At 40.8% G+C, this 22,801-nt stretch overlaps 1 protein-coding gene across 3 annotated transcripts in view; it reads left to right on the top strand.

Annotated features, from left to right (window-relative positions):
* The window catches only part of LOC130282704 (peroxisomal N(1)-acetyl-spermine/spermidine oxidase-like), a 153,075-nt gene extending 130,804 nt beyond the window's left edge, over positions 1 to 22,271 (top strand). For all 3 annotated transcript variants that reach the window (XM_056531231.1, XM_056531230.1, XM_056531232.1), the window contains exon 7: positions 21,378 to 22,271. In XM_056531231.1, coding sequence (XP_056387206.1) covers positions 21,378 to 21,527 — 150 coding nt within the window. In that variant the 3' untranslated portion in view covers positions 21,528 to 22,271. The remainder of the gene's footprint in view (positions 1 to 21,377) is intronic.
* The last annotated feature ends 530 nt before the right edge of the window (positions 22,272 to 22,801 follow it).

The following is a 22,801-nucleotide window of genomic DNA, read 5'->3' as shown; positions in this document are numbered from 1 at the left end:
TGAAACGCTGCTGTAAAAAAAGCTTTTCTGTGCAACGCACTGCTATCTGTCCCTCTCTGCAATAGAACGCTGATCTGACTGGGAGGTGAATCGCTGCTGTAAAAATGCTTTTCTGTGCAACACACACTGCTGTCTGTGTCTCTCTCTCTCCCTCTTCACTAAAAGGCTGAAGTGACTGGCTGAAAGATGGCTGCCGATTATATAGGGCTGTGACATCACAGGGGTGGCTGGCTGCTGATAGGCTGCATGCTGCATGTGATTTAGGGTCATCCCACCTTCCCAGGATTCCTTGCCCCATGTCCTCACATGTGGATCCACCATTTTAGATGCCCTGGAGCCTGGACCGCACTAAATGGAGTTTAATGAAGCGATTCGCGTGATTGAATCACGGCGATATTTGCATTCGTTGCAAGACAAATTTTTCCTGAAATTCGTAACGAATTCGGTTTCGTCAGATTCGATTCCCTCATCCCTACCTGAGAACATTTATATGTAGTTTTATTGAAAATGTTTCAGTATGTTTTGTCATTTATTTCTGTAATTCTCTGCTTATTTTGGGCTTTGTAGTCAAGTGGGCTGTCCTACACAGAGCAGTTATTTTCCAAATGCATGAGATTTATTAAAAGGTTTGTGATTTTTTTTTTAATAAGTGTTTATTAAAGTTTACAGTAAGATATACCAACAATAATAAAACAAATTAAACGGCAGTCAGGGAAAAGTTCCCTCAATCAACTTGAACATGGAACGTACATGAAGAATCGCTAGCATAAGGGTCCATGGTAGAGTCTTACCGCTTTTGTAAAACAAGAGGATACAGATATGCTTGTTCTGTAGGCAAAGAGGGAAACATGAGGCATAGCATTTGCCAGGTTTAAAAGCTTTCGGACAAGGATTCCAATTGTGTGTGAAGGAAAAAAGGAAGGGGGGAAAAGACAGGGAATAAAAAGGAACAGTGAGATAATTGTCATTGAAGGAGAGGGAATAAGGGAAGATTAGAGAGAAGGGAAAGTGGGGAAAAGAAAAGAAGAGGGAAGAAAGGAGAAGCGAAATGTACATGCAAGAAGGAAGCTAACCTTGCTGACTGGAGCTGTTTATCACTGAGCTAGACCACCCACTTAACTAATTAGCCCAGAATGATGAGAGATTTACAGAATAAATGGCAAATGGCAGTTTATTTTATTCTTCCTTTGTATGTATTACCATGCAAAAACAGACTTTTCTCTATAGGTCATTTTTAACCAAGTTGTCTTACTTTTGCTTGGACTGCGTCTACAATTTGTTGTATGAGCCCTATGTTTGTTACCTCTATACTTGTATAGAGTCTATATGATTCTTTCCAACAGACTGCCTTTAATCTGCACTCCACTCACTTTCCAGACTTTGTGAGCTTTCCTACAGGGTTTCTCACACCCCTGTCTACTTTCTGAGTCTGGTATGTAATCCCTTCCATGCTGTTATCTCTGACACTGAGAGGGCAGAAAGTCTTTCAGACCTTATCTTATCTTAGATCTTATCTTTGTAGCAGCTAAATTGTAGGAAAAATCTAATAAAGACTATTTAGAAAGTTGCTTATTTTGCATAGAGGAAACTTATGAACAATAAACAGAAACAGTAAAAAGGTGTCCCTAGCCTTTAAAGAAAATCTTGAGATGTTTCATTAGGGTGTCCATTATATCTCCTGGAGACAAATTTTTTATGGTTACAAAAAAAGATGGATCCTTTTACATAAATGAAGTCACAGTGAAATAGGTATCTGCTTCTGGTAATCTCAGGGCTGTACTAAAGGGGTACGCCACCCATAGACATCTTATCCACTATCCAAACGATAGGGGATAAGATGACTTAACACGGGGACCCCCCCCTCGATTTCTGTGCAGCACCCGGAATTCTGTGCTGGCTGCTGCTCTATTCTCGGAAACCTCTGAGTATCCAGGACTGGAGACGTGATGTAAAACCACGCCTCCTTGTGATGTCACACCATGCCCCCTTCATTCATGTCTATGGGAGGGGGCAGGACGGACGTTCCCCCTCCCTTCCAAGATTAGCAAACTTCTGCAGTTTAGGCCTTCAGTCATCTTCTGTCCCAGCTTTTCATTATCAGGATTACAAATTTCCATTCTTCCTAAGAATGATACCTCATCATTTGGAGTAGGTGTTGTGTTTTCCCTGCATAACTAAAGGATTAATGTTTCATTCATGTGGCTTCTTCTGTACTAAATATTCTTCTGCTGAGAGAAGTTATTCCATTTAGGATATCATTTGCTGTCATCTTCAGGACGATAAAATCTAGAATACCTTCAGTTTGCTTATGGATTTCATCCTTGTGCAGCTCAATGGGCTCAATTCAATTTTATTTTGCCCTTACCTGTCTTCCAGCCAACAAGAATCTTAATGCAGTCAAGGACTCTTGACACATCTGAATCTTGTTCATGTTATTCATCCAAACTGTATACTTGCCTTGACCAAAAAAAAACCTTAAAAGATGATCCTTTGCATCCTTGGACTTCGTTATTAATTTGTTTTCCACTCTGCTCACTCACTGCCATCTGGTTGGTGGTAGATCTCTTCGCTCCTCAGCTGGCCAAGACTTTCTTCATGGTCTCCATGGTTACAGATCATGTAGTGTAGTTTATGTTCAAAGTTTAGAAATTCCTCATTGTCTTGGACTCTTCCTTGGGATACTATACACTACAATACTATAATAGATGTCAGACAGTGGATTAACCAGGTTGTGTAGCAATATCTCTGTACATATGCAAATGCCCACTGGCCATGCCCAGTTGCTAGGCAACACTTCCTTCCCTTGTTCCAGTTTTCTTCCATGGCCTGCAGTCTCCTTCTCTGGTTTTGTAGCTGTACCAGTTTTATAAGGCAATTGGTTACTGAAGATCAAGGTTTTTGGTCCTGGCCACTTGTTCTAAGTGTCTATAGCATGCAGCTTTATCCTTCCCTGGCTCAGTAAAGAACAAAACAATCGTTACAAATCTTGTAATCAGTAAACAGATAATTCTGACTCTCAGGCATCTTTGCTATGTTAAAAACATAAAAAGTAGTAGCTAAACTAAAATCTTAATTTATCATTAGAACGATTGTCAGGCTAGAGAACAGGTAAATTACATGATCATGTAAATGTAGACATATAGAGCTCTAACTATAGGGCTCTAGTAGGGGTTCTAACTATAGTTTGATATCCTCAAAGAATAAGTATAGTTAATTGTACCTAAATAGTTATTATTGTTGTATCTTTAGAACGTCTGTATAGGACTGTGCCTAAATGTTGACGTGATTCGGTGTTCCACTAGATTTTGTCATTCAAACTCTATCTCTACTGTGATTGCATGGGTCTTTATGTTTCTAGTTATGGTTTGTTACTTACTTAACCACATTAGCATCTGGAAAGTCCACTGATTTTCAGCTCTATATCATGCTCAAAGCTGCAGACATGTACAGATAACAGAGAGAGATAAAGCAAATGATACCTGCTCGCTGATTCTGTTATAATGACCTGAATGTCAGTTTTTTTTTTTAATTATCAATCATGAAAAATAACAATCATCTAACTGAACCCCAACTGTCCCCATTCTAAGTGTATGGGACCTGTTGGGTTCCGTTGATGTCAGCTGTCACCACCTCCATCACAGCCCCATTATCAGCAGTTGTAACTAAGCTCCCTAACCAAACTTCACAACGCTGATGAGAACATTGCGTAAGCTGATGGTTGTCAGCAGAGTTACAAAATCATGTTTTCCTTCCAAGCTCAATTGCCATAAAGGCAGTGCTAATCTTTATATATAGGTGTCAGGTTAATAAAAGTACTGTATTATGGTTCGTCTCACAACTTGTCTTATGATTTGGATATTTTAATAATATTATTTTTAATATATCAAAGGTACCCAAGTGCTAACATTATTTGCTTTCTGTTTTAACTTTTTTTTTTTTTGGGCCCAAAGGTTGCCGGGTTTGCTTTAGAGCACTCAGTATTTTTGTTATTATCCTTGAGTAGCCCTAGTGATAGTCCCAGTTGCACATTTTGTGTTTTCATTACATAGCATGTATTGTAACAAGGAAGATAGTCAGGCACAGAACTGTAGTATGCAGTTAAAAACTCAGAACTTTATTTCAGCATAACGCAGTACACAGAAGCCTGACGGGTTTCGCACCGGAGTGCTTAGTCGTAGGTAACAGGTGACCACAATGAACGTCTTAAAATACACAAGATAGCGGTCACATGACCGCACACATCATAGTAAAATCGTTCTCATACAAGACATGGTGCTGGAGTATCGGATTGGGAAAACACAAATTTTTTTAGAACATGTTCACACCTGGGTACCCCAAAGCGTTAGTTGTTATAATAAACTTTCTCTAAAAACAGTGTAAACATTTACATCATAGGTTAATAACTATTTTGAGAATAGCCAGGTAGAGACACTCATCTGCAAGAACAGTAACCTGAGTATTATATTTTTTGTTTTTTATTTATTTATTATTTTTTCAATTATTAATTTGTATATGTACCATTCTCAGTTATGTTAATATTACATTTAAACATGACTATCTGTTGGGGTCTAAGGGCAAGTGAGAGCTAAATCTAATCTTTTATTTAAACCGAGGGGATGCCTCGTACCAAGGAGGAATATCCAATATGCCTCCCTGTTTTAAAGCTTATTCCTAAGGTCTCCCCCCCTCGGACCCAAAGTAACCCTTTCTACTCCAGATACCCGTAGACCCGTCACATCTCCTCCATGTACCTCCTTAAAATGACGGGATAACATCGACATACCTGTAATATTGCTTTTAGCATCTGAGACATGTTTTCTAAACCTCATTTTTAGACAATTGCTAGAACAACCTACATACTGTATCTTGCAGATGGTGCAGGTAGCTACATAGACAATGGACTTGGTGTTACAATTTGTGAAGTCCCGTAATTTATAAAGATTACCTGTGGAGCAAGATGTCACCGTGTCAGAGTTCACCATGTGGTCACACGTGAGACATCTTGTATGTCCACATTTTCTATTTCCCACAGTTTTTAGCCAATTATGTTTGCTACTAGACAATTTGTTGCTCTGGAACAAGCTGGGCGATATTTTTGAGCCTATTGAGGGGCCCTTTTTAGATACTATTTCTATGCCCTCCGACACTATTTCTTTTAGTATCGGATCAGATTCCAATACTGATATGTATTTTTTGATGATACCCTTGATTTGTCCAAAGTTTACACTGTATGGCGTTACGAAATATGGTTTGGTGACACTTTTATTTTTGTTTTTGCCTACCATCCCCTCCGTATTGTGTCCTCCTCTCCTTGGTTGCTTTCTCCTAGAGTAGGTGACTAACTCCTTTCTGGTGATACCACTGACTTTTTCATGAGCTAGATCAATGGTGTGCTCACTGTACCCTCTATTTTTAAACCTAGTGTGTAGTTCTGATGCTGCCACCCTAAATTTGCTGTCACTAGAACAATTCCGTTTCACTCTACACAATTCCCCAAAGGGAATGTTATCCAGGACATGTTTAGGGTGGCAGGATGAGGCCAGCAGTATCGAGTTGGTAGCTGTCTCCTTTCTGTACGGGAGTATTTCTATATGGTCTCCTTCACCCACCACTGTGATATCCAAGAAATTAATCTCCTTTTTGTCAAAATGGTAGGTGAATCTAAGGTTAAGTTCATTTCTACCTACATATTGTACAAATTGTTTGAACTGTTCCTCTGACCCTCCCCAGATTATAAGGAGATCCTCTATGAATCGTCCGATCCAATGTATGTAGCTACTAAAAGGGTTGTCATAGTTGAAAACGAACATCTGTTCCCACTGGAACATAAAAATGTTCGCGAAGGAGGGGGAGTATTTCGCCCCCATTGAAGCTCCCCTGGTCTGAAGGTAGAAATCACCATCGAACACGAAATAATTATGCCTAAGCAAAAATTCCGTGGCGATGGTGATAAATTCCCTCAGACCAGGGGAGTATGTACTAAACCTTTCCATGTGTACAGATAACGCCTCCAATCCCTTATTCCAAGGGATGGATAGATACAGGCCAATAACGTCACACGTTGCCCATGACAATCCCTGGTTCCATTGTACTCTATCCAATATATTGATGACATGCTTCCTATCCTGGATAAAGGTGGGGGTAATTTTTGTTAAAGGTTGGAGATAGTGGTCCACCCACTCCCCAAGGCGCTCTACAAGGGACCCAATGCCAGCGACAATGGGTCTCAGGGGAGGTGGAAAAACCCCTTTGTGCACCTTGGGGAGTGAGTGAAACACCGGTGTGATGGGATTTGCTACAAAGAGGTATTCTTCCAATTTTTCATCTATAGCCCCCAAAGCTACACCCTCCTTAAGCGTTTTTTTAAGTTCTGTTTGAAAAGATTTAGTGGGGTCACCTCTAAGTTTCAAGTAAGTTACTGTATCGGATAGGACTTCTGTATTGAGTTTTTTATAAAGACCTGCGTCCAAAACAATGACGTTTCCGCCCTTATCGGCATTGCGTATAACAATGGACGTATTATCCATAATATCTTTCAATGCTTTACGTTCACATTTATTAAGGTTGTCATAAGTTTTAGCAGAAGAAGTCCTATCTCTTAATTTCACTAGATCCCGCTCTACCAACTCTTGGAATCTATCCAGGGCCTCCACACGGGAGGCCACAGGATAGAAACCAGGGTTGGCAGAGCGGTATGATTTTTCAAGAGTATCATCATCAATCCCACTTTCCAGACACATGCTAGACAAATGCAATAAAAGGTTCTGATCTTGAAAACTACTACATACGGTATTCGCTCTGTAGTCTGAGCTGTCTGCTATTGCATATAAAACCTCACTAGTATTCCCAGACGTTCCCTCCCCCACATCAAGATCACAGTCCATGTTGAAGAAATGTCTCTTTAAAGTAAGTCCCCGAGCAAGCTTATTAACATCTAATATTGTATCAAAGAGGTTGAACTTACAAGTGGGTACAAAATTCAAACCTTTGCTTAGGAGGTCTATCTGGGCAGAGGATAGGATGCATGCAGAAAAGTTCATGACAGGGCTCAGCGAGGCGTCAGGAGCGAACGCAGTGGATATCTTCTTGCGTCCATGTCTCCGGCCGCTTCTCCTGGTTTTTTTGTTGTGATTTCTGCAATGATTTTCTTCTCCTTCCCTTCAGTGCGGTTTTTTGGTACCGCTCCCTGGTCCTTTTTTGTGACATTTGTAGTAGCTGCCTTCTTTTGTTGAACTGGAACACTAGCTCCTTCTTCCTGAGAGCTTTCCGGATCAGAGAAGCTTACTTTTCTTGCATGTCTGGACCTGGAGTAATTCCTACGTTTGGACCTGGAGCGTGGATTTCGCAGGATGGAACGGGGTGTGCTCGGATCTTCCTATTTATTGAGGTGCCATGTAAATACCTGATCCTTGTTGTAGTCTATCACATCCCTCTGGAACTTGCCTTTTTTCATATCCATAATGCCACTCTCCGTATTGTCAAGTTTTTCTAAGATCATTTGCTCCATTGCGGCAAAGTCTTTATGATCTTTAAACTTGGCTAGTTGGTCCCTGAGACTTTCCAGTTCCTTTTGCATATTGTTGAGCTCTATTGATTCTTCCTCGGCTATGTATGACATAAGTTTGGCCGAGGATTCCAATAGGGCAGAATCCCACTTAGTGATAAACTGTTGCGAATATGTCTTTATAGGTCTTTTCTTAAGTCTTAGACCTCTCAAGATAGGTAGTGAGCGTCTTTCTCAAGATAGGTAGTGAGCGTCTTGTAGTTCCACCATGTTTTGGTTTCCCGAATCATCAGGTTCTCCAGCTGTCTCATAGTGGATAGCATATCCGGAGGAGCTACATTTACCAAGGGAATTGTAAATTCTTTAAACACTGCTTGTGCCTTGGTGTCTCGGCTGGGTCCATATAGGTCCATGTTTCTTTCGCCAGTCGGTGTAGACTCCCCGGTCTGTGTAGGTTGCGTATCCTGATTGCTTTCAGCCATATCAGGTAGCAGGGTGGGAGCAGTATTCTGCGGGAAACTCAAATATAGGTGTCAGGTTAATAAAAGTACTGTATTATGGTTCGTCTCACAACTTGTCTTATGATTTGGATATTTTAATAATATTATTTTTAATATATCAAAGGTACCCAAGTGCTAACATTATTTGCTTTCCGTTTAACTTTTTTTTTTTTGGGCCCAAAGGTTGCCGGGTTTGCTTTAGAGCACTCAGTATTTTTGTTATTATCCTTGAGTAGCCCTAGTGATAGTCCCAGTTGCACATTTTGTGTTTTCATTACTTAACATGTATTGTGTACTCTGTATTGAGTGATGACCTGGACAAGCATTTATCTTTGGAACTAGATATTGATCCCAACCTTGGCCATGCTCCTGACTTGTCCTGTTGTGTAGTCTCCTGTTTATCAGTTTTGTTTTTTGTTTTACTGACTGCATTCTGATTGATATCCTGGTGATTTCAAACCATATCACAGTTGTGACATCACCATGGGACCCCAACTATGTCTATTCTGACTGTATAATAGAATAGATGAGGGGATTCCTTACAACCTGCTCTGCAGTCTAGCCTGTGTCAATAGGACTGAGAATTCACTTTCCATTATGTGACACATGGTAGCATTATCTCACAGAAATCTTTTTGCTTGTCTTCAAAACGTAAGGACATCTTAAGAATCATAAGCTATCCTATGGCTTTGCCTAGCTAGTCTGTAGTCTTTATATCTGATCTGAAATGGGACAGCCTCTATCTCCCAGCTCCCTTCGGGTATTTATCAGGTAAACCTGTAACAGGCTCCCTCCTCCCCTTTATGTGGGGCCACCGGACCCTTTAACGTTGGCAAGGTTTGTCCAGATGAAAGGTCTGAATTCTGTTAATGAGGGCGGGATCATGAATAGAAGAGGCTGGGACCCACAATGTTTTCTCCGACCATGACCCCTCCAATGTACGAGATACTGTCAAAAATCTTAGATGCTTCGTACAAGTTTGCCATCAATTTCAACAGGAGGAGAAGTTTAGAAACAGGGAGGGAACATGTTTTTGAACAATCACTGATGAAATGCATTGTAAATTGTGAAGGATCTTGATTATTTGAACTTATAACAGACTGGATTTATGACTTCAGATACTTCATAGGGCTCAATGAAGCAGGAGGTCATTTTTCCTGATGGTACCTTGAGACGTAAATTTTTGGTTGAGAGCCAAACCTTCTCACCTATCTTAAATTTTGTGCTACAAGTATGTCTCTTGTTGGCATGTTTTTGTTCGATTTCTTGGGCATGCTTCAGGTTCTCTTGAACCTGAGCCCAGGATTGCTAGATTTATTCTCACAGCAAGAACTAAGGGTGCAAACCATAGACACAATAGAAGGGAGACATGCCTATAGAGATATTTCCATGATTATTTAGGGCAAACTCCGCCTGGGGCAGAAACAAGACCCATTCATCTTGTGTGCCACATATCATCTGAGAAATGTGGAAAAGAGATAAAAGAGACAGGGAGAGGATAGCGCCTCGCGTAATTCAGTGGGATAATCCCGGTCCGCAACCCCAGTGTTAGTGGTACTCACCTGGGGTATGGCTTGATATGTGCATATCTCCCCTCCGTGTGGGGTCAGATGGTCTCTGGCTGCAGCCTGCAGGATCCAGCCGGGTCCTCGATGAGAGATCGGCAATAAACTTGTGGAATGGTGCAAAGATTGCAAAAAAATATGGTCTGCGGTGGCGCTGCCTTGTATAGAACGGAATGAAGCTTCGCTCTTATAATTAAAATCTCATTTATTGTAACATAAACTGAGATGTGGAAATGCAAAACGCGTTTCGAGGGTAAGTTCCCCCTTTCTCAATTGCAAGAAATTATATTATAAGGTACATACAGTCAGGCGCCATTTATATAAGGAAAAAAGGCGCAAAAAACAAAAACTCTGTACTGCCCACAAAGGGGCGTTTTCAATAAAATTCACATTGACTGTTAAAATTGCATATGATCAGTTTTATACACATATTATACAAAGACATATAAAAAAAACAATGCGGGTATAAAAAAACATGTGGTTGCGCAAAATTATGTTAATATTCTATATATCTGTAATCTTTTATGAGCGTGAGATGTATTACAGTGTATAAGTCCAGAAAACAGGGTTGGACTTTGGGATAACCAAGACGAGGCTTGGAGTCGGATGTATACGTCATATCTGGCGCTGGTACGCTGGTTCATTCACAAACCACAGCGACCAATCATCGTAGAGCCGCACATGACGTCAACATTGTTAGTAGCCAATAGAGCACGTTATCGGCTGGGGGAATGTACGTCGTAAAGGTCGCTTCGTATATGAGAAATACGCCGACCAATCACTATGAAGTGCAGAGCGAGGTGGCCAATCAGAATCCCTTGTATTCTGTCAATGGATGGTGCAAGATTCAAACTTCAAAAAAAGGTCAGAAAGGGGCTGCTAGGCCAATCAAATTTTTTGCCGGATTGTTTGGTATTTTCCTGTATGGTGCTCGTATGTATACGTAGCCACTTTCGGGTATGCGCCATTGGTCTGGGCGATTGGCCTATCAGTGACAGGCCGGTATCTGTGTAGCTTTTCAATGGGAGAGTGCATAATGATATTTGTGATGGTCCCCGCTGTGAGTTTCGTAGGTCCAGTGACCAATCCCTGGGGCGCATACCCGACCAATGGCGCATACCCGAAAGTGGCTACGTATACATACGAGCACCATACAGGAAAATACCAAACAATCCGGCAAAAAATTTGATTGGCTTAGCAGCCCCTTTCTGACCTTTTTTTGAAGTTTGAATCTTGCACCATCCATTGACAGAATACAAGGGATTCTGATTGGCCACCTCGCTCTGCACTTCATAGTGATTGGTCGGCGTATTTATCATATACGAAGCGACCTTTACGACGTACATTCCCCCAGCCGATAACGTGCTCTATTGGCTACTAACAATGTTGACGTCATGTGCGGCTCTACGATGATTGGTCGCTGTGGTTTGTGAATGAACCAGCGTACCAGCGCCAGATATGACGTATACATCCGACTCCAAGCCTCGTCTTGGTTATCCCAAAGTCCAACCCTGTTTTCTGGACTTATACACTGTAATACATCTCACGCTCATAAAAGATTACAGATATATAGAATATTAACATAATTTTGCGCAACCACATGTTTTTTTATACCCGCATTGTTTTTTTATATGTCTTTGTATAATATGTGTATAAAACGGATCATATGCAATTTTAACAGTCAATGTGAATTTTATTGAAAACGCCCCTTTGTGGGCAGTACAGAGTTTTTGTTTTTTGCGCCTTTTTTCCTTATATAAATGGCGCCTGACTGTATGTACCTTATAATATAATTTCTTGCAATTGAGAAAGGGGGAACTTACCCTCGAAACGCGTTTTGCATTTCCACATCTCAGTTTATGTTACAATAAATGAGATTTTAATTATAAGAGCAAAGCTTCATTCCGTTCTCTACAAGGCAGCGCCACCGCAGACCATATTTTTTTGCAATCTTTGCACCATTCCACATATCATCTGAGGTACTTTTGCACAATTTGGTTCATTCTCTCAGTCTGCCTGTTCGATAGGGGTTTGAGAGAGTGACAATTTTACCTCTAATTACAAAAAAACTTCCCAAATTTTTTTTTTAGCTGTGTATATATATTTTATACATTTTTACATCTGAAGATATGACATTTACAATACACATTTGATGTACAAAAAGTGTGCATTTACACATATACACCTTTGCATCCTGCTCATATAAACTTGAAAGCTTCTTCATATACATTAAGAAGTTATTACCAATTTCTTCACAGTAATGTTTATTTTAAGTCCTTCTGTAGTGAAACCCTGGGTGCTTGCTAAAAGTGCTGGTCCTGGAGAGGCTGCTCTGTTAGATCTGTTATCTATTATGTTAAACTGCACAAAGTATATAAAATCTCATGTTCTTTACATCTAATGGCTTTCAGTTCCTCATCAGTAGCGGTCACCATGTGAGATATCCAGGTGTGCTCATTTTCTATGCATCTGCTGCCATGGCTCTAAAAATATTTGGCATCTGGCATGACTGCTGTTTTGGGTGATTCCCATTGTCCGTGTTCAGTCTCTTCAATTTACCGTTGTGGGCAAACAGCTCTTCACGCTGACAGATGTTCGGCAGAGAGAGATTTAACAGAGTTGGGATCATCAGAATTGTTCCGAATTAATTTCTTTTCCTGGATAAAAGTTGCAGAATTCCTCTTGATCACATCCATCCCCACAACATTGTCTGAACTGGAATCTAAATGTACTGTGTTTTTGCCAAGATCAAATTGTACGGAATTTCTCTTCTTCTTCACGCTGGACTCTTTATTGTCTAAATCAGACTGGAGAGAATCCTTCCTGATATGATCTGACCGGAAAGAATCCTTCCTGATAAAACCTGGCTGGTTACAATTCTTACTACAGTATACCGGTTGAGTAGTAAAATCCTTTCTGCTGAGATCAGACTGGAAAGAATCCTTTCCAGTAAAAGAGTCCTTCCTGCTGTTATCTGGCTGTTGAGAATCCTTTCTGGTGGATCCAGGTTGAATAGTAAGATACTTTTTGAGTGGATCAGACTGGAGAGGACCCTTCCTGCTGGCGTCCGTCAGTGCTGTTCCTGTGTTTCTATAATGTGGACTTGTAGAGCGTATATTGCTAGAACTGGGAGTGTGTTTTTTCATTGGTTCTTCTGGACCCAATGCTTTTATCGCTTCCCCCATAACTAGAACTATTTTTAACCCCAGCCAAATCTCATTCGCTACGGTCAATACGAAATGGATCAGCAGTTCGATAATGTCGCATAAAATGCTCAATATGGTCGACAAGGCTTTCAGTATGTTACTCAATGCCATGATGAAGCCCAGCAATAAATTTTTAATGTGACCAACGCTTTGATGAAATTCCATCCAGAGGTTTTCTTTTTTTTTTTTTTTTTTTTTTTTTATTTTGCAACATAATAAACTACAGAACAATAAGTATGTGCAATATTAAATAAGAATACAATACCAGTATATAAAGAAACAAAATTATTCGAGAAAAAAAAAAATTTATCAAGGGTATTTAGGTACTACTTACAATATCCAATGGCCTTAAAAAATAAATAAATAAATAAATAAATATAAAAAAAAATGGGGGGAGGAAAGGAAAAGAGAAAAAAAGAAACCCTCTTGTACAGAAACTAAATTACATTAGTGTCTTATAATCCACCTATTCCAAATCGCACTAAATTTGTCTGCTAGTCCTCTCTTTAAGTAAATCGCTTTCTCCCAAGCGACCACCTGCTCCATCTTTTTAAGAAATTGTTTTTTGCTGGGAGGAGATGAATCTTTCCACAATTGTGCTATTAGTTTCCTAGCATTGTACAAAAGTCTCCCAATAGCCACCTTTATATGAGCTGGTATGTCTAAGTTATCTAGGTACCCTAGTATACAAGTTTTGAGATCCAGAGGCAGGTCAATATCCCATACAGCACCTATATATCCAATAATTTCTTCCCAATACCGCCTGATATCTAAGCAGCTCCAAAACATATGTATAATGTCCGCGGAATCTTGGAGACACCGAGGGCATTTTGAATCTTTACGGTAACCTATTTTATGAAGAAGGGCCGGGGTTCTATATGCTCTATACACAATATATAATTGAGATAGTCTCGCCCCTTCTCCAAGAGCCTGACTGGGAATATTATTGAGTACTGTTTTCCATTGTTCTTTACTGATATCCGCATCCCTCTGCCATTTCATAAAAGCTGGTACCGACTGCATCGGCCTGCCACTCGCGATAAGAAATTTATATATTTTCGAGATAAAACCCTTCTGTTTCTTCTCTTTTAGTATTACATCTAGAACTAAGTCTTTTTTTGCAATTAAAGAGAAACGTTTTTGTTGTGCACTGGCCGCATGGCGCAGCTGTAGATATTGAAAGAATGCATTAGCGGGAACATTGAAATCCTCCTGGAACTCTCTGAAAGAACGGAAGTTACCAGCTTTAAACAGATCTTTTAACCATACTACCCCTAGTCTCTTCCAGTTGTCAAAGCCTTGTAATTTTTTAATTTCTAAAAGCTGTGGATTATCCCATAAGGGAGTATACTCATTGACTCTCCCCAACCCTCTCATATCTTTTACTTTATTCCAGACTCTATGTATTAAATTAAAGGTTGGGAGAGCTGAGTTTTTACTTTTCTTAAGTTCATCTGCTTCTAGAGCTATTATTAGATTATTACGTAACAAAGTACTTGTTATCATAGTCATACTAGGATTAGAAGACTCCATATTGTCCCATCCCCTAAGGTGTTGGCACTGTGCTGCCAGGAAGTATATCCAGGGGTTAGACAAAGCCAATCCGCCCTCCTGTTTTGAGCAATAAAGATATTCTAATTTTAATTTGGGCTTACGCCCATTCCAGATCAACTCACGAAATTGAATATTAATTCGCTGAAAGAGACTGAAATTTATCCAAACAGGAGAATTATGTAAAAAATAAAGGAGTTGTGGCATAACTGTCATCTTAATAAGATTCACCCTACCAACTGGGGAGAGATTTAATTTCCGCCATGCAGCACTTTTCATCTTAATACGATTGAGCAAGGGTACTAAATTTAACTTTTCATAGTCATATACAGAGGATGATATTTCTATACCGAGATATTTGATTTGGGTCGCACATTCTAGACTTACTTTCTCGTCCACCTTTACATAAGATACTCGTCTATCCAGAGGCATTAAGTAGGATTTATCCCAGTTTATGATAATTCCGGAAAATTTACTAAAACAAGTAAATATTTCTATCGCCTTTTTAAGAGAACGACCCATATCGTTCAAATATAATAGAGTGTCATCTGCGTATAAAGAGATTTTATTTATATAGTTTCCATACTGAAACCCTTTTATCTCGGGCGTAGCTCGAATAAATTCTGCAAGAGGCTCCATTACAATAGCGAACAATAACGGGGAGAGAGGACAACCCTGTCTCGTTCCGCGATGCAATGGAAAGCTGCAAGAAGTCTGTCCATTTACCCTAATACGTGCTAATGGGTCTTTGTACAGCAACCTTATCCAGGCTATAAACTTTGGGCCAAATCCCATAACCTCCAGAGTCGCCCAAAGACAGGGCCATTCCACGGAGTCGAACGCTTTCTGCGCATCCAACGCAAATATGGCCCTGTCTTCGGGGGAGTCCGAAGGGACCTGTAAGCTTAAAAAAAGGCGTCTAATATTTATAGATGTGGATCTAGTTGGGATAAAGCCTGTTTGATCAGAATGTATAAGTTTTGCAATAATTTTGTTTAGTCTTAATGCCAAAACTTTAGCTAAAATCTTTACATCGCTTGTCAACAGAGAGATAGGTCTATAAGATGCGGGATCCGCAGAATCTTTACCTTTTTTCAAAATAACTACGATAATTGCTTCTCGCATTGATGCAGGGAGGACGCCTACATCCATCGAATGTTTAAAAAGATCTAAAAGTTTTGGCAGCAAGACATCCCCATATTTCTTATATAATTCAACGGGAAAACCGTCAATACCAGGTGCCTTATTATTTGCTAATATATTAACCGCATGTTCTAATTCTCCTAGCGTAATCTCCGCCTCCAGAAATTCACGATCTTCCCCTAAGAGTTGTGGAAGTTTGATTTGTTTAAAGAATTCCCACATATCTCTAGAGGGATATTCACTTCTTGACTGATATAACCATGAGTAAAACTCCACAAACACATTTAAGATTCCCAAATTTTCCCTCCATTCCTTGCCGCCTTTGTCTACTATTAAGGATATATGTGGCGGGGGTTCTTGTGCTTTAAACACATTAGCTAATATATGCCCAGCCGCCTCACCTTCTGCGTACTTTATTTGTAATTTCATCATTCTCCTATTATTCGCTGCTTCCAGCAAATGAGTTCTTAATTCCGTTTGGGCTTTAAGCATTACTTCCCCCGCTTGCCTAGAGGGGTCTGCCGAGAATCTAGACTCTGCTAAACAAACAAAATCATGTAAAGTGTCTGTTTTTGAAAAGATTACACGCCTATAGTTGACAATAGACTTTAGCAGAATCCCTCGAAGATAGGCCTTCATTGCATCCCATATAATTTGAGTGGATGCAGTATTATTATTCAATCTGAAATATTCAGAAATCTCCAATTTTATAAACTGAGTATCTTCTAGGATAGACAGCCAGTATGCGTTAAGCTTCCACATAGGTCTCACCGGGCTCTCATTTTGTACTATAATTTTTACCTTCAGGGGGGAATGGTCTGACAGGGTCCTGGGCGCATAAGAGATATCATTGATATATGGAAGAATCAGAAAATTTCCCAAAGCCAGATCAATCCTTGACAATGAAAGATACGTAGCTGAACAACATGAATATTGTCTGGCTAATGGATATCTTATGCGCCACAGGTCCGTCAGACCGGCCTCTGTAACCAGGTTACCAAATGGGGTGATCTTAGATTTAGCTACATTTTGAGTGGCAGAGTATCTATCTAGAGATAGGTCTATAACATTATTAAAATCCCCGATCACCAATAATAAAGCCTCGACATGTAGCAGAATAATAGAGAAAATTTTTCGCATAATGTTTGATGAGTATGGTGGAGGTATATATATATTCAGGATTAAGAATTCCCTATCATAAATATTACACACAATACCTACATATCGGCCCTGATCGTCCACATATTGTTTAATAAATGAGAAAGGGAGCCTACGGTGAATAATAACACTCACCCCTCTAGAGAGATTAGTGTGGGTTGAATGATATGCCGCCTTAATCCAGGATTTCTCAACAATCTGTAGACGATCCGGGGTTAGATGTGTTTCTTGAAGGCAAAACACTGATGCCTGAGAAGTAGATAGAAAATGAAGAACGGCTTCCCTTTTGTCATTATCTAACAGACCTCGAGTGTTCCAACTAATTAAAGAGAATGACATAGCTGAGAGGTTTTAATAGTAATGACAAAAGAGTGAATTTAACATAAGAGAGGGGGGAAAAGGAAGAGAAGAAAAAAAAAAAAAAAAAAGAAAGAGAAAACATGTACCAATACACAGGCCATAACGTAGTACCTTGAATTAAATTTATTAAGACAACCCAAACACCCTTTACCATATCCATTTTCTCCATATTTGGAGAACGGGAGGTATCTAATCCTGTACCTGACCCTCTAAAGACACCCATAAGAAGCCACTGCCTCCACCCCCTAACCCACAATCCAGATCCTAATATCTAACCAAAGCAACTCTTGCTGAGGGAGAGATTTATGTCACTCAGCCCCAGTATTACATACTACATAAACAAGCAGTCTAGGCAGGCCGTCTAGGTCTTAGAATGATAATGCTTAATACGGTCCTCATTATTATCAAGCCATTCAGTTGCTGCCTCTGCACTATCAAAAAAGAGTATCGTATCCAAAGCCTTCACCCGCAACCGTGCTGGATATAACAAGGCATATACAAGCCTCATTTGCTGAACCTCCTTAAATTTAAATCTGTTTTTCTGGACCTCCATTGAATAGTCAGAGAACAACAAAATGCGCACTCCATTAAATTCCAGGGCCCTTGAATCCCTCGCCTTACGAGTTATAGTCTCCTTGTCTTTAAAATGAAGAAAACGGGCTATAATAGGGTGGGGTGGTCGAACCGGAGACAACATTCTAGATGGTACCCTGTGGGCCCGTTCTATAGCAGGGTTTAATGTTAAGGATTCCTGACCAAATTGCTCTCTGATCCATTTTTCTATAAATTCCACAACATTTTGGCCCTCGGCCTTCTCAGGAAATCCAACAAACCGAACATTATTCCGCCTGGAGCGGTTCTCCAAATCATCTAACTTTGACTGTATAACAGATATCTCTGTAGCATTCAGGGTAATTTGTTTACTGTGACCCCCCACTTCATCTTCTATCCTAGATATTCTTTCCTCTGCCTCTGTAACCCTGGAAGAGATTTTTTGAAATTCATTTCTCAGTATAGATATATCCTGTTGTATATGTCCCATCTGTGTGGAGAGGCCAGTTATGGCCGAGAAAATGTCTCTTAACGTAGGTTCCTTCTCATGTTTATTTGGCTGACCATAATCCTTAATAGTGCATAGTGGTATACTCCGGACAACTTCTGCACTCTCTGCGTTAGCCATAGATGTATATGCCGGTTCAGCAGAATTAATATCAGGGGACCCCTGTTGCAAATGTTCCATCTCCCTCTGGGGAGTATTGTTTGATCTGGACGGACCTTGTAATTCCCTTAATGATAAAGAGGGTTCGCTGCTTTCGATCACAAAGTCCTCCATATATTCCTCAGTACCCCCCAGCGAAGTCTCAGCGACCACCGCCTCCTGAATTGCCAATGCCTTTGCCAAAGCCTTAGCGCGCCTCTTAGCTGCCGCTGCTGCCATAGTTAAGAGATTATCATCCCCCTGCTTATAGCCTTAAGTCCCCTCAAACACTTCAGCCTTCAAATAGTAATATTGCAATATGTGTGCTTTCACACCAAGTTTACTTAGGGCATATATCCACTCACCCCGGCAGGAGCTGTGTCTCTCAGTTTCAGTGGTGCTTATCCAGCGCCTCCACTTGTCCTTGGCTGCTCGGTGCTGCTTAAAGTTCTTCCTCCAATCTCTGTTACAGAGGGGTGGCTGCCCCTCTTCTCTGTGTCCCCTGTGTTAGGGACCCCTGAGCGCCAGGCCACCACGGGGGGGGGGGGGGACGGAGAGAGGGACGGCGTGCGCAGCTTCAGCGTGTACCCTCCGGCACTTCCAATCCCGCCGACTCTCCCGCCCCACGCCGCACCAAGCCGATGCGCGTCAGCCAATAGATGCAGGGCTCTCCTCCTCCAGCCGTACACACCAACGCAGACAGTGCCGGTGCTCCCAGCCGAGACCAAACAGAGCCACAGGCGCAGATTCCCGAACAGATCCAGATGGGAGACCAGGCGGTAAGTCCAGACCGAAAAAATAGAAAAATACAGCAGGGGGTAGGATATTCCTAAAAAATCATATTCAGGAGGCTGTAGTAGGGATCCAGCTGGGGGTACAGGGCTACAAGATCCAGGGGCTCAGTGAGACATGGATACGCTGGGACTGTGGGTCAGCAGGTCAGCGAGGCAGCATCAGCTTCCTACGTCATCCTCGGCCAAGCTCCTCCCAGAATTTAGAAACAAACTGAACTCCCTAATTCCTAAACAAAAAAACACAAGCGCTCCAATATGCAGGAACTTAGCTGTAAAGCAGAGTCCCCAATAATAGGATAAGACTCACTGGAAAGTGTTGTGCAATGAATGAACGAGGCACAGCTCTCAATAGGCTCAATTCACATATGCATCCTCACGGGTAATGATTGCCGTAGTAGTTACTTCCTGGGTGGCTGCAGCTTTCTACCTTGCACACTTCCTAATGTCTGAGAAAGGGAACAGATCGTCCCTGAAACACGTCACATGTTATTTATTAAATAAAATTCAGTTAACTTATTTCAGTTATCCTGATCTGTGACAGTGCTTACATTATTCCAAATTCCGCACAATTGATGTAAATCTATCTTCTGCAATCCCTACACAGTCAGAGATACAGTTTGTCAAACAGTTTAAACCCCCTCTGATCAGTTCTCCAAAGGTCCAGTCAATCTGAATTATGGCATTATAGCGTTGCAGACCCATAATTAAATTAATAGACACATTGTTTAACACCAGAAATTTTACCTTTTTAAAGTGGAGTGAACCCAATAGCAGTCCCACCTCAGGTGTGGTTTGTGACACTTGTCCACCTGACAGGGGAGTATTATCAACACACATGTTAGAATGGGACACTTTATAGACAACATGGGAAGAGCTAGAGAAGCAATAAAATCAAATCTACGAAACTAGCCACAGTGCCACTGTCAATATTTTAAAAACAATCATTTGGGAATACCTGTGCACCTGAGTGATCTCTTTGACAACCACTCAGGCGCTTGGCATTTCCCAGATGCTGATGTTCTGGACAGACTCGTAGCATAGACCCTTGTTCCTTCCAAGGTTCCTTCTCTCTTAAGATGGCATAGTACCAACTTGCTTGGCCTCATAATCAAAAACCACCTGAGGTTGGTAAGTGGAGGATAGAGTAGAAGGAGAGCGAGAAAATGGGTTGAAAGATAATGTAGGAGATCGTTCATGCATCCGCTCTCTAAGCTTCAAGTCTATGTGAGTTTCCTAAGTCATTGTCTGCTCTAGGGTGTCAGGAGTATGCCTCAGTGCTTTGGACTCACTAATTGCGTTTCTGCATAAGCCACTCTATCAGGTTCATCATACAGCAGATCTAAGGAGGCAAACAAAAACATCCACAGAAGGTGGAAAAGAAAAAGCCCTCTGGTAGTTACCTTGGGGAGGGACATCACAATTCCCACCCTCTGTACAAGCAGATTGAGGCTTCATACGAAAATATAGCCTACAACTTTCAAGAAAAAGCTGGTAATTTTTAACTTAGGTTCAACTGCTACCATTTTAGGAGGTCTAGAGGCCTAAATCTGAGATTACTCCTGGCTTAAACCTGCTTTGTTAGACTATGGACTAGTTAAGGAAGTCCCTACATCTGCTCTACCAAAGCCACCATGGCATCCATAACAACAGGAAAGCAGCAGAAGCAGTATTTGAGCCTGCAATGTCACATTAGGCAGGGATACATGCAGCCCTGAGCTTGCATGACAGACCCTCAACTGGGCAACAGTCCCTATAATGGATAAGTGCAGGGAGTAGGAATGTCAACATAATATTGCAAAAAAAAAAAACAGTACAGAAGTCAGGGAACAACTCAGAACACAAAGGGTTATCAAAATTACAAAGCAGGGAGCACAAAACAGTTACCAGCAAACTGACAAACAGACAAACAAAGCAAGGTCAGGCAGGCCAAGCCAATACCAAGATAGCAGCAAGGTACAGAACTGGCAGGCAGGGAATAGTCAGGTCACTAAGCCAAAGTAGAAAACATAATCATACCGGAGTTCAAAAGTGCAGAGCCAGAAACAAGAAGTAAACTTCTATCGCACGCAAGGCTAAAATGACTGATTGGGGTAAAAACAGCCCAGCCATAGGTGTGAGCAGATTGAGCTACTGCTTAGAGGTAACGACAGACACACCTGTAACAAATGGCTCTTAGTAAAGGTATAAAATAGTCTTTTATCTTAGCAGCTCAAATGCCATAGGCATGCTGAGCCACAGCCGGCATACCTACGCCTTCCCATCTCCCTATCTTCTTTTAGTGATTGATGTAAAGAGTTATGTGCTAAAAGCTGAGCCACGTACATTAATCATGTATTTTCTGTATTTTGTAAACCGAGAAGTAGTTTGTGTTTTGGTTCTAACTCAATGCCTTCTTTAGCCGTTGCAGATTCTTTTTGCTGGAGAAGCCACAATAAGAAACTTCTATTCAACAACTCATGGAGCCCTCATGTCTGGTTGGAGAGAAGCACAGCGCTTAATTGACAAATATCCTGAAATCGAGGTGACCAATAGCAAAGCCAAGCTCTAAGAAAAAAGGCCATCTGCAAACAAAACTGCAGCAATATATTTATATTTTATATTCTTATGCATATTTGTTATTTGTTTATTACTTATTAAAATAAGGAGGACATTTATTCAAATTATTCAATGATTTACTTTTTTTTGTTTATTGTTTACTGTTCTGTACAGTGGCAAAATAAATGCTTTTCTGTGTGCAGTTTTTTTTTTTTTTTTTTTAATCAGGAGTACTCTTAAAGGGGAATTCTTATCTCGGTAAACATATTTCAATACGTCCCATAGGAGTATGAGTATATGTAAATACATAAAAGGAGAGATCCAGCTAAAATTAACTTGTCCCCTATCCTGTGTATAGGGAATAAGTAGCTGATCTGGTCCCAGTGTTCGGATCGCCCACAATCCCCGGAACAGGAACCTGTACTCAGTAAGGAGTGCGTGCTGCTGGGAACCCTGCGATCTCTGGGACAGGATCCCAACTCTCTCATTGAGAAGCGTGTTTCATCTTTTTGGCACTCCATTAGAAGTCAATGGAGCACTGATTTCCAAGGGAGTGCCAAAAAGATGAAACATGCTTCTCACTGAGAAAGTCGGGATCCCTTCCCATAGATCGCAGGGGTCCCGGCAATTCAATGGATGCAAGACCTGTGAAGCTGCTATCAAATAAGGGGTCCTATGTTAAATTGTAACGTGACCAGTTAAAATGTTGTTAAAAGTTTGATTGAAATAGCTTTTGATTTCATTAAATATGCTGAAAACACAACAAATGACAATGTTCAGTTCTTTACGACCTATGAAGTGTTTTGAAACTTACTGTGCGTAATAATTTGAAAGAGTGCTTTTTACGTTTTTTATGTTTATGTCACTGCAAAGTAGAATTGGTGGAGCAAAACATAAGCCATAATATGGAATTTTAGGTGCAAAATTGAAAGGGTTATGATTTTTAAAAGGTAAGGAGGAAAAAACGAAAGTGCAAAAACTGAAAAAGCCTGAGTCCTTAAGGGGTTAATATTCTCCCACTACTGTACACAACACACTGCACATACATGACAACACTCTATTCATGGTTTCTGGAGCAGTGCCTCTCCGTAGAGAATGCATAGAGCGCTGGTCCACTCTCTCCATTTCCAGGGACATTACTCCTCTATTCTTCAGTAGGTGTCCCAGTGGTCAGACCCCCACCGTAAATTTTGTGACTACCTCAAAGAGCAATAATGTTGCTAGCCTGTCACCTGAGTTTAAGAGGACCTCTTATATTGACAGACTGACAACAACCACCATCAATAT

Source organism: Hyla sarda, chromosome 7, assembly GCF_029499605.1.
Source record: "Hyla sarda isolate aHylSar1 chromosome 7, aHylSar1.hap1, whole genome shotgun sequence".
NCBI classification, from domain to species: Eukaryota; Metazoa; Chordata; class Amphibia; order Anura; family Hylidae; genus Hyla; species Hyla sarda.
Note: the sequence above shows the minus strand (reverse complement) of the source record. Positions and strands in the feature narration are given on the sequence as shown.